The sequence below is a fragment of the Hyperolius riggenbachi genome, chromosome 1 (assembly GCF_040937935.1).
Source record: "Hyperolius riggenbachi isolate aHypRig1 chromosome 1, aHypRig1.pri, whole genome shotgun sequence".
NCBI lineage: Eukaryota > Metazoa > Chordata > Amphibia > Anura > Hyperoliidae > Hyperolius > Hyperolius riggenbachi.
Window position 1 is genome coordinate 26,159,314 of NC_090646.1, and position 12,526 is coordinate 26,171,839.

Here is a 12,526-nt window from a genome sequence, read left to right on the forward strand (position 1 = left end):
CCAATGAAATGGTCTTTCCCACAGCACAAAAAAGGCCTCCTCATTTTTTTCTTGGCTTGGGCAATGTTGTGCAGAGCTGTGGGAATCTTGCCATGCATTTTTAAGTGTATTTGGAGGCTGTACAAGCTCTACATAGTCTAGAAAACTAAACAAAATGTTTTCCACATTGACTTTAATGTTGTTCGGATTTGACACCCAAAGAATGTGGATCTATCTGATCCAATAGCCAGGGAGTTAAACAGAGAGCTATTCAACCAACATCATTAATGAAGGATGGGATAAAGTGCAAATTATGTGCTGATAATAAACTCAGAGAGATGCATAAAACCTCTATCAAATTCTGCTGAGCAAGAGCAGAAACACTCTCCCAAAAGTTCAGGTAAAGAAGATAAAGATTGAAGGTGAGCCTAGATGCTGATCTTCTAACACGTGTAGTGAGGAAAGACCCACTTCAAGACCCGGAGGAAGAGGAGTCAAAGAAAATGTAGTTGTGCATGGCCATGGACTAGCCAGGGAAGCTATGTTGCAGTACCAATGCATCCACCATTCCAGTATGTTAACCATTTAAGCCGCCTGCACGTGATCCTCACGTCCAGGCGGCTGCTCTTGTGCGGTGCTGTGCTTTGGCGCGCCCCCATGCCATTCCTTGGTAATCCTGAGATCAATGAACGGGAACATGGTTCCCATTCACTGATCTAAGTCCCCAGCAGAAAAAGCGGCCGCCTCTTATCAGAGGCCGCGGTCTTTCTAAAAAAAAATGTTTGCGTCCTCCTTATGCTTCCGGGAAGCAAGAAGGACATAAAAAAAAACTCAATGTGGCCATCTTGCGGCCTAATAGTAAAACTACATCTACATACATTTTTCAAGGCAATTTATACACATTATAACATTTAAAATCAATTGTTTATTTCCCACACCTAGAAATTACCCAAATAAAATTTTTAATGGAAAAAAATTACAATTAAAAAACAAACAAACATAAATAGTTACCAAAGGGTCTGAACTTTTTTAAATTGCATCTGAAAGGGGTATAATATGAATTTTTTTTTTAAATTATTAGCTTGTAAATAGTGATGTACACAAAACTGAAAAAATGCACCTTTATTTCCAAATAAAATATTGGCACCATACATTGTGATAGGGCCAAAATTTAAATGGTATAATAACCGAGACAAATGGGCAAATACAATACGTAGGTTTTAATTATGGTAGCATGTGTTATTTTAAAGCTATAATGGCTGAAAGCTGAGAAATAATTATTTTTTTCCATGCTTTTTTAATATTGCTGTTAAAATGCATTTATTAAAAAAAATGCTTAGCAAAATGTACCACCCAAAGAAAGCCTAATTAGTGGCGGAAAAAAAACAAGATATAGATCAATAAATTGTGATAAGTAGTGATAAAGTTATTATCGAATGAATGGGAGGTGAAAATTGCTCTGATGCATAAGGTGAAAAATCCCTGCGGGCTGAAATGGTTAAAACCAGGTATTGGGTTGACAATAGAGGCCAAAACTGTGTTAAATAGAAATTATAAATAAGGTAAAACATATAGAAGGATATAAACTTATAATAAGAAACTTACATTCAAATATTTCTCAAAGAGGCATTTGACATAAGAAAAACATACAAAAATGTACAAGCTAGATATAAATGTGGTTACACATTATCAGGCTGACATCAAAAGGTAAAGAAAAAAGCAGCAACTGATCCAATTAAAGGAATTAAATAATACATGTTAAGTAAAGTGATTCTGATAAATAAAGTAAAAGGGTGGGGAGAGAGGGTGAACAGAAGAGAAAGTGGAAAGAGGGAGAGATTAAAATACGGCAACAGTTTTTGAGAAACTTGGAAGACACTTGGAAATGGGGACTGATCAAATTTTCTGTAGAGCCATTCTTCTAGTGGAGACTGTGGGATTTAGGAGAATCGTGTAACATTTAGGTAAAAATATGCATCCTAACAACCCAGCACTTGAGATCAGAATGGCAAATACCTCCACAGCTACCATGTATTTCCCTCTGGTGCTCAGATAGGCCGGGATCATGGCAATCCAGACACTGCAGAACACCAGCATGCTGAACGTGATGTACTTGGCCTCATTAAAGCTGTCCGGTAATTTCCTCACCATGAAAGCCAGAAGAAAACTCACAGCTGCCAGGAATCCCATATAGCCCAACATGGTGTAGAAGCCAATCACTGACCCCTCATTACACTGATTGATGATCTTCCCAGGAACAGAGAACATATCATACTCCTGATATGGAGGGGATGTAGACAACCAGACAATGCAGTTCACAACTTGGACAGATGAGCAGAACACTACTATAAAATTAGATACTTTGACTCCCATCCATTTCCTCCAGAAAGTGCCAGTTTTAGTAGCTTTAAAAGCGATGCAGACTTGTATTGTTTTGGCCAGAACAGCAGACAGAGCAATGGAGAAACATATTCCATATAAGGTCTGTCTCAGCATGCAGGTTATATCCACAGGACGTCCGAGGAACAAGAAGACACAGAGGAAGCTCAGCAGGATGGAGGTCAGGAGAATGAAGCTCACAGTCCTGTTATTGGCTTTCACTACTGGAGAGTCCCAATGGGCTATGAAGAGCTTTATTATACACAATGTTATACCAGAGCATATGACTGCAATAAACAAGTAAAGAAATACTATAAAATCCTCTTCATAAGACAAAAACTCATATGTCTTGGGAATACAGTTGCTTTGTTCCTTATTGGGATGCTGGTCATCAGGACATTTATGGCACTTCTCACTGTCTAAAAGATAACGGACATAGGAATATAATGTTCATAAATTCTAGATATGAAGACCTCTCTCTATCACATCATGCAATTTTAAGGGAATTTACTTGATTTGCTAATCTGTTAATACCCCTGGTCTAATAAATTAGCTGGACTACATAGTTATATAGTTTGGTTGAAAAAAAAAAGACATCTGTCCATTAAATCCAACAAAAGCATATACAGTGGCTTGCAAAAGTATTCGGCCCTCTTGAAGTTTTCCACATTTTGTCACATTACTGCCACAAACATGAATCAATTTTATTGGCATTCCATGTGAAAGACCAATACAAAGTGATGTACGTGTGAGAAGTGGAACGAAAATCATACATGATTCCAAACATTTTTTACAAATAAATAACTGTAAAGTGGGGTGTGCGTAATTATTCATCCCCCTGTGTCAATACTTTGTAGAACCACCTTTTTTGCTGCAATTACAGCTGCCAGTTTTTTAGGGTATGTCTCTACCAGCTTTGCACATCTAGAGACTGAAATCCTTGCCCATTCTTCTTTGCAAAACAGCTCCAGCTCAGTCAGATTAGATGGACAACGTTTGTGAACAGCAGTTTTCAGATCTTGCCACAGGTTCTCGATTGGATTAAGATCTGGACTTTGTCTGGGCCATTCTAACACATGAATATGTTTTGTTTTAATCCATTGCATTGTTGCCCTGGCTTTATGTTTAGGGTCGTTGTCCTGCTGGAAGGTGAACCTCCGCCCCAGTCTCAAGTCTTTTGCAGACTCCAAGAGGTTTTCTTCCAAGATTGCCCTGTATTTGGCTCCATCCATCTTCCCATCAACTCTGACCAGCTTCCCTGTCCCTGCTGAAGAGAAGCACCCCCAGAGCATGATGCTGCCACCACCATATTTAACAGTGGAGATGGTGTGTTCAAAGTGATGTGCAGTGTTAGTTTTCTGCCACGCAGTTTTTTGCATTTTGGCTAAAAAGTTCCATTTTGGTCTCATCTGACCAGAGCACCTTCTTCCACATGTTTGCTGTGTCCTCCACATGGCTTGTGGCAAACTGCAAACGGGACTTCTTATGCTTTTCTGTTAACAATGGCTTTCTTCTTGCCACTCTTCGATAAAGGCCAACTTTGTGCAGTGCACGACTAATAGTTGTCCTATAGACAGATTTCCCCACCTGAACTGTAGATCTCTGCAGCTCGTCCAGAGTCACCATGGGCCTCTTGACTGCATTTCTGATCAGCGCTCTCCTTGTTCGGCCTGTAAATTTAGGTGGATGGTCTTGTCTTGGTAAGTTTACTATTGTGCCATACTCCTTCCATTTCTGAATGATCGCTTGAACAGTGTTCCGTGGGATGTTCAAGGCTTTGGAAATATTTTTGTAGCCTAAGTCTGCTTTAAATTTCTCAATAATTTTATCCCTGACCTGCCTGGTGTGTTCTTTGGACTTCACGGTGTTGTTGCTCCCAATATTCTCTTAGACAACCTCTGGGGCCGTCACAGTGCAGCTGTATTTGTACTGACATTAGATTACACACAGGTGCACTCTATTTAGTCATTAGCACTCATCCGGCAATGTCTACTGGCAACGGACTGCACTCAGACCAAAGGGGGCTGAATAATTACACACACCCCACTTTGCAGTTATTGATTTGTAAAAAATGTTTGGAATCATGTATGATTTTCGTTCCACTTCTCACGCGTACAGCACTTTGTGTTGGTCTTTCACTTGGAATTCCAATACAATTGATTCTTGTTTGTGGCAGTAATGTGACAAAATGTAGAATACTTCAAGGGGGCCCGAATACTTTTGCAAGCCACTGTATATAAAGTTGATGCAAATGTTTAGGAAAAAGTGTATGCTAATGTTGTGCAACTTGAAAATGGAAGAATATCAATCGGCACAGCAATAACGTTTGATTAGTCACATTTAAGCTGCATAACATATTTTACAGTCTCTAATGCTGGGAACACACAATTCAATTTCCCGTCAAATCGACGGATGATCAGATAGGAAGTTGTACCAGTTGTACCATAGGTACATGTCCAAACTGCTCCCGATCGATAAAGGAATCATTTTTCCGCTGATAAATTCACAAAATTGATCCCTTTCTTGATCTGAAACGGATTGGACATGTCAGAAATAATTTATTTATGCAAACATTTATATAGCGCTGACATATTACGCAGCGCTGTACAGAGTATATATTGTCTTGTCACTAACTGTCCCTCAGAGGGGCTCGCAATCTAGTCCCTACCATAGTCTTATGTCTACGTAGTGTAGTGCATGTATCATAGTCTAGGGACAATTTAAGGGGGAGCCAATTAACCTATCTGTATGATTTTGGCATGTGGGAGGAAACCAGAGTGCCCGAAGGAAACCCACACAGACATGGGGAGATTATACAAACTCCTTGAAGATGTTGAGACCTGGCTGGGATTCGAACCGTGGACCCAGTGCTACAAGGTAAGAGCGCTAACCACTACGCCACCGTACTGTCCCTAAATAATTGCCCATTTCCCGTCGATCGGGCAGGAAATTGCATTGTTTGTTCCCAGCATTACTCAGATCTCCTCTCCACATCCTTTGTCTGTAGGGGTAATTCAGGGCTCTGTTCTTGCCCCCCTCCACTTTTCCATATACATACATGGTCTCAGCAACTTAAAGGGACCCTGAACAGACCATAAGAATGGAATTTGAACTTACCTGGGGCATCCTTCTGCCGCCCTATAGCTTGGGAGGTCCCTCGAAGTCCTGAGTGCCTCCTCTGTTCTCCTGCTGGTGGCTCTGGAAGCACATGAGTTTGCCAGGAGTCATGCACAACTGCACATGCGTAGCCTGACAAGTGCACCAGGCTCAATCACGCACCCGTCCCCGTAAGTGTTCTGCGCAAACAGAGTTCATTTTTTTAAGAACCACGCAGAAAGCTCACAGAGACGGGCGCATGATCAAGCTGGCTGTTTGTGTTGCTGGCGCTCTTATTGGATATGTCCTGAATAAAGTTTGATAGCAACGTTAGACAAGTGCGGACCATCCTTTCTTTACCACTTCAAGATGAGAGTGCTATTAACTATACACTGTAGTGCCCACAAGTTGTTAATGAGAATAATAATAAGTGACATAAAATCACATTTCAAAATGTAGCTGTAACCAAATCTGTTGTTTTTTTGGTTGGAGTAGGAAAGGGTGATAAAGCCTGCTTCATTGTTACTGCAATTTGTGTCCTTATTTGAGTAGGTTTTCCCACTTCCTGTCTCAATAACTATGGAGAATTAAATCAAGGGAATTATTTTCCTGTCTCTTCTCTAAATACTTTTGTGCCCAACCTGAATTTGATATACTGTTGATGTAGATAACAATGCACTGATGATGATGATGATGATGATGATGATGATGATGATGATGATGATGATGATGGTGATGATGATGATGATGATGATGATGATGATGATGGTGGTGATGATGATGATGATGATGATGATGATGATGATGATGATGATGATGATGATGATGGTGATGATGATGATGATGATGATGGTGATGATGATGATGATGATGATGATGATGATGATGATGGTGATGATGATGATGATGATGATGGTGATGATGATGATGATGGTGATGGTGATGATGATGATGATGATGATGGTGATGGTGATGGTGATGATGATGATGATGATGATGATGATGATGATGATGATGATGATGATGATGATGATGGTGATGATGGTGATGGTGATGATGATGATGATGATGGTGATGGTGATGATGATGATGATGATGATGATGATGATGATGATGATGGTGATGATGATGATGGTGATGGTGATGATGATGGTGATGATGATGATGATGATGATGATGGTGATGTAGAAGAGGAAGATGAAAGAGAGGAAAACAAAGAGGTGGGAAAGAAGATGTAGGAAAAAAAAGCGGAAGAATGAAGTAGTGTAGGAGGAAGAAGAAAAGGAGATGGGCAAGAAGGAAGTAGTGGAAGAGAAGAGGAGGAATTGGAGGAGGATGAGAACTCTACTTCTACTATTACAATCTAGGTGACACAAGCATACCTGTAATGAACACAATGCTTTGCAGCACACCAGCTCTTTTATTCAGAGCAAAAGAAATAGATTACAAGCAGCAGCAAGCTTTCGGACAATCCCTGTACTTTGTCAAGCCAACATACAAATGCAACAGCTATGCATATATGCACATGGCCGCAGGAAATGACATCACATACAATCTCATTAGCCTAATTAGCTCAAGAATTAACCCTGTAATCACAAACAAGAAATAAGACATATTCACGTCATCCTGCAGCTTTTCCTTGCATTGAGTAAAGTCCATTCCCTTCTATTTTCGTTTTCAGGGCTCCTTTTTCTTATGGCGGAAGGGTACAGCCATGGGGTACAATGTCGCTCCGTCCTTCGCAGGTGCATTCATGAACCAATTGGAGGTTAACTCCATTTTTCCCAATGTGGCATTCACCACCCACTGTGTGGGGTGGTGGCGCTACATTGATGACATATTTGCGGTGTGGCGGGCCGACATTGGCTCCCAAATGGCTATTAATGAGTACCTTAATGGCATTCATGAATCTATCACTTTCAATATTGAGCATCATCCTACTCAGGTCTCCTTTTTGGACACCATCATCCATTTTGAGAATAATTGATTTTGATCAGATCTTTATAAGAAACCCACTGAACTTTTGAGGTTTGACAATAATCACCACCCTAGAGTTTTTATTTCCATTGTTCGCAGCCAGCTGGACAGGGTCGAACGTATTGGTGGCCCTGCCGATCTGGTGTAGAGGAGGGAACAGTAAATGTGCCATAAGTTTTCTGAGCGGGGTTACCCCATTGATTTAATTAATAAATGTAGGGATAAATCCGAGGTAAAGAGGTCCAATACGAAACGCTTACCGTTTGTATGACAGTAACATTATTTTTCAGACAGAGTCTTTGCCATTCTCAAAACATTGGCATCCTCTGACCGATGCATATCCTCACATTGAGGAATTTCTTGCCCCTCCACTACAGGCATTCCGTAGGAATCCTACCATTGGTAACAGGATAGCAAGGGCAGATGTCAAATCTTTGGGTGCAGGCAGTATGGTCCCTATCCCTAGACATGTGGGATGCTTTCCCTGTTTGTCTTGTTCAGAATGTGTCAACATATTTAGGGGAACCACATTCAGGAACTCCGCAGGGACAAAGGAATATAAAATCCGTATTTTTTTGACATGCCAAACTAATTTTGCTATCTACATTATTTGTTGCCCCTGCAGTTTCCTGTATGTGGGTGAGATGACCCAACCAGTTAAACGGAGGATCTCACAACACAGATCCACTGTGAGGTCTGGCACCTTGGACTTACCTATCCCCCGGCACTGCAGAGAGAGGGAACATACCTGTGATGACCTCAAATTTATGGTTATTGATCATGTACCCAGGTTGCAAAGGGGAGGTGACCACACACTTGCTTTAAAAAAGAAGGATGTATTCTGGATTAATGAATTGGATATGTTAAGCCCACAGGGTTTGAATCATGATTTTGACTTGCATTTATTTGTTTAATTTTTTACAGGTCACATATGGACTCTTTTTGCATTCAACATTTATGAAAGGGAAAGAAGGGAATGGACTTTACTCAATGCAAGAGAAAGCTGCAGGATGACGCGAATATGTCATATTTCTTGTTTGTGATTACAGGGTTAATGCCTGAGCTAATTAGGCTAATGAGATTGTATGTGATGTAATTTCCTGTTGCCTTGTGCATATAGGCATAGCTGTGTTCATTTGTATGTTGGCTTGACAAAGGACAAGGTTTGTCCGAAAGCTTGCTGCTGCTTGTAATCTATTTCTTTTGCTCTGAATAAAAGAGCTGGTGTGCTGCAAACCATTGTGTTCATTGCCATTACCTTGTGGAGGTGGGCACCTCGGCTGTTTGCCTGCACCCACATATAGTGTTGGGCAAACAGTGTTCGCCACTGTTCGGGTTCTGCAGAACATCACCCTGTTCGGGTGATGTTCGAGTTCGACCGAACACCTGATGGTGTTCAGCCAAACCGTTCGGCCATATGGCCGAACTAAGAGCGCATGGCCGAACGGACCCGAACGCGCTCTAATTGGCCGAATGCGTCACGTGGTTCGGGTAAATAAATACCCGATCCACGTCATTTCACCGCCATTTGTCTGTGGATTTAGCTTTGGGTAGGCAGGCAGGGTAGTTCTCTCTCCAGCCAGGCTAGCCAGGGTCCCCCCAGTCATTGTGTTGCTGCTGGGAACAGTAGTACACCGCTTACCCACACTATATAGCATTGTGTTTACTGCCACTCTGTGTACACCGCTCACCCACCACTGTATAGCATTGTGTTTACTGCCACTCTGTGTCTCTGCTGGGAACAGTAGTACACTGCTCACCCGCCACTGTATAGCATTGTGCTCTGTGTTGCTGCTGGGAATAGTAGTAAACCGCTCACCCACCACTGTATAGCATTGTGCTCTGTGTCACTGCTGGGAACAGTAGTACACCGCTCACCCACCACTGTATAGCATTGTGCTCTGTGTCGCTGCTGGGAATAGTAGTACACCGCTCACCCACCACTGTGTAGCATTGTGCTCTGTGTCGCTGCTGGGAATAGTAGTACAACGCTCACCCATACTATATAGCATTGTGTTTACTGCCACTCTGTGTACACCGCTCACCCACCACTGTATAGCATTGTGTTTACTGCCACTCTGTGTCTCTGCTGGGAACAGTAGTACACCGCTCACCCGCCACTGTATAGCATTGTGCTCTGTGTCACTGCTGGGAATAGTAGTACACCGCTCACCCACCACTGTATAGCATTGTGCTCTGTGTCGCTGCTGGGAATAGTAGTACACCGCTCACCCATCACAAGACATTTTTTCCTTTGAAACTTTACAATCAATTTTCTCAAAAACTATAAGCTCTTTTTCAAATATTTTTTTCCTCTTGTACCCACTCCCAAGGTGCACATACCCTGCAAATTTGGGGTATGTAGCATGTAAGGAAGCTTTACAAAGCACGAAAGTTCGGGTCCCCATTGACTTCCATTATGTTCGGAGTTCAGCACGAAAACCCGAACATCGCGGCCATGTTCGGCGAACGTTCGCGAACCCGAACATCCAGGTGTTCGCCCAACACTACCCACATACTGGGACCTGAGTACTGCTGACCCTGCTTGAATACCTGTGGTGTTGGAGAATTCCCCCTCAGAGCATAGAGCACAGACGTGACAGCAGGCGTGGATTCCTCCAATAGGAACCGTTCTGTAACCAGGAGGACATACCTCACTGCATCGGGAAAACGGCTTCTGAAAGAGATAAATGGGATCTTAGGTGAACATCAGTACAAGAGGCACAATGCATAATTATGCTGGAAGTGAAGCAAACTATCATGCTGAATATTGAAGTCCAAGGTCACACACTAGTTTTTATTTGTCTTTCGTGCAAAATTATTCTTAATCCATTTTGCAAAAAATATATATGTTTTATGTTTTATATAATAAAATACAAAAAGCAAAGAAAGCTTTCCACACAGGCTGGGGGAAGCTGGGGGATACAATGTCACAAGCATATGAACGAAAGTCTCACCTGATCTGCTACTAGGGATTCAGACCACAGACAAGTATTGGTCATGTGGATCCCAAGTGAAGTAAATTACAGCTAATTGACACAACGGATACAACCTGGACACTAGATTTTGAATCCATCTGTTTTTATTATGCAAATGAATCCTCCTCCATGACATAGCAACCAATATCATGAAGCCATGAAAGCAAGGTGCAAACATGTTGGGTGGGTGCGGGAGAGAGACAGGGTCCTATACAGCTGCTTTAGGTCCCTAAGGATGCTTGATTGTATCATTTTTTTAGACTAGGGGCAGCTCTACACCTGGAAATACAGTAAAAGCTTTCCAGGCTGTCGCATATCTAAAGGTGACCATACATGGTACAATTTTTCAATTAGATAATTTAGTTTGATTATTCCGTTAGATCGAATATAAAGATTTTTCCAGCATGTCCGATCATTTTTCCTGAAAAAACTGGATAATCGTTCAAATTTCTTGATTGAAAAAAAAAATATTTTCAACTTTCATTCAATTCGATCATTTAGATCGAATAAACTCGAAAATCGAACGTTTTTATTGTACCGTGTATGGCCACCATAAGTGGTATCTGCCTTTGCATGATCATAAACTCAGTACAGGATCCAGCCAGTAAAGCATTGTGTAGGGCATAGCGGCCGGGGTCTATAACAGTAAATGATAGATGATAACATTTGATTAGGCCTTTGCAGTTAAGCAATCACGATTCTTCTTTGGTAATGGCACAAACTATGTCCTGCCTGCTGGTGGTGGTATTGATCTGGACTGCCTTGGACATTCATTGCTCCACCAGCAGAGGGCTCTAATGACTTTACAACATCCTGATCCCCCACCATCCACCAGCAGGTGGCTTGTTACTGCCCTCACAAAGACTTGATGTTCCCCGTTTGGCCTCCGGGTGGCTTCATGGGAACTCTCATTAAAACTGCTCACCACCAGCTGCATCCTGTAGCTGCTGATCGCATGGCCTACTTAATTGCCAGAACTTTATACTCCTAGGTGTGAGCTGCTGGACATCCTGATGTCCTGTTCTGAACCTTGGTTGCTTTGCTTACCCATTACCGAACCTGTTATCCTGCCTAGACCTTGCTATCTGCCTTATCCCTGGTACCGTGCCCTTTTGATACCTGTTGCTGACCTTGTTCTCCTGCTGACTGTTATTCTGCATAATTCCTTTGTAGCCCGGGTTTGTATTTGGATAGTGTTGGCTCTGCCCACTTTTTCTAATCCTAACACACAATTACTCAATTACTCAATGACCTAGTGGTCTTTGGCATCAACGATTTGCATTGAAATGAAATAAATCTAATTAGTTGTGGCTCCACCCCCTTTTCTGAATTTTTAACCCCAGTCACCAAAAGACCAACTGTGGCGGGTTTGAGGCTTGTGCCATTACCAGTGCAAGAATGGCAGCAATGAAATATTTCCCCTTGAAAATCAATAGGTGAATTTTTCTGAATATTAATCCCAGCTACCTAGTGACCAACTGTGCAAAGATTGAGAACTCTACAATTAAGAGTGTAAGAATTGCTGCAGTTAACATTTTCCAGTGAAATTTGTATTTGTCTCCACCCACTGATGACCCGGCATTTCCTGGGAATGTACTTGGCAGGTGTTGGCTGTGCCCACTTTTCCTAACCCTAACACACAATTACTCAATGACCAAGTTTGTGAGATTTGTGGTCTTTGGCATGAATAATTTGCATTGAAATGAAACAAATCTGATTGGCTGTTTGTGGCTCCACCCCCTTTTCTGATTATTAATCCCAGTCACTCAGTGACTAGCTGTGCAAAGTTTGAGAACCCTACCATTAACAGTGTTAAAATGGCTGCAGTTTACATTTTCCTAGTGAAATTTGTATTTGTCTCCGCCCACTTTTTGGTTTGGGAATAAAAAGTATCCTATATGTTATTCCAGGTAATGTACTATGTGTGCCAAATTTCATTAATTCATTGAGTAACAAACAACCAAACTTTAGCATTTATAATATTAGTGAGATATATATTCAATCCAAGTTTCATTCTTCACACTATGGCCCATATGTAATTTACTTGATAATTTTGCACCTTGTGAATCATGCTATGGTCAGAGTTGTGTCACTGTATGTATAATGCTATGTTATAC

General features: G+C 41.6%; 1 protein-coding gene across 1 annotated transcript; it reads right to left on the minus strand.

Moving 5' to 3' along the window:
• Window positions 1–1,779: 1,779 nt before the first annotated feature.
• Window positions 1,780–11,346, minus strand: LOC137535159 (vomeronasal type-2 receptor 26-like). Its single transcript, XM_068257315.1, has 3 exons — window positions 11,260–11,346; window positions 9,985–10,108; window positions 1,780–2,777 (listed from the first exon to the last, which is right to left on the minus strand). Exons 1-3 carry the CDS (start codon window positions 11,344–11,346, stop codon window positions 1,876–1,878), a joined length of 1,113 nt encoding a protein of 370 aa, XP_068113416.1. The 3' UTR covers window positions 1,780–1,875.
• Between the last annotated feature and the right edge of the window lie 1,180 nt (window positions 11,347–12,526).

Coding starts and splice junctions, on each gene's coding strand:
- LOC137535159 (XM_068257315.1), bottom strand. CDS start 11,346: ATGCAGCTGGTGGTGAGCAGTTTTAATGAGAGTTCCCATGAAGCCACC. Junction 10,109..11,259: donor ATCAAGTCTTTGTGAGGGCA/GTAACAAGCCAC, acceptor TATCTCTTTCAG/AAGCCGTTTTCCCGATGCAG. Junction 2,778..9,984: donor GGAATTCTCCAACACCACAG/GTATTCAAGCAG, acceptor GTTATCTTTTAG/ACAGTGAGAAGTGCCATAAA.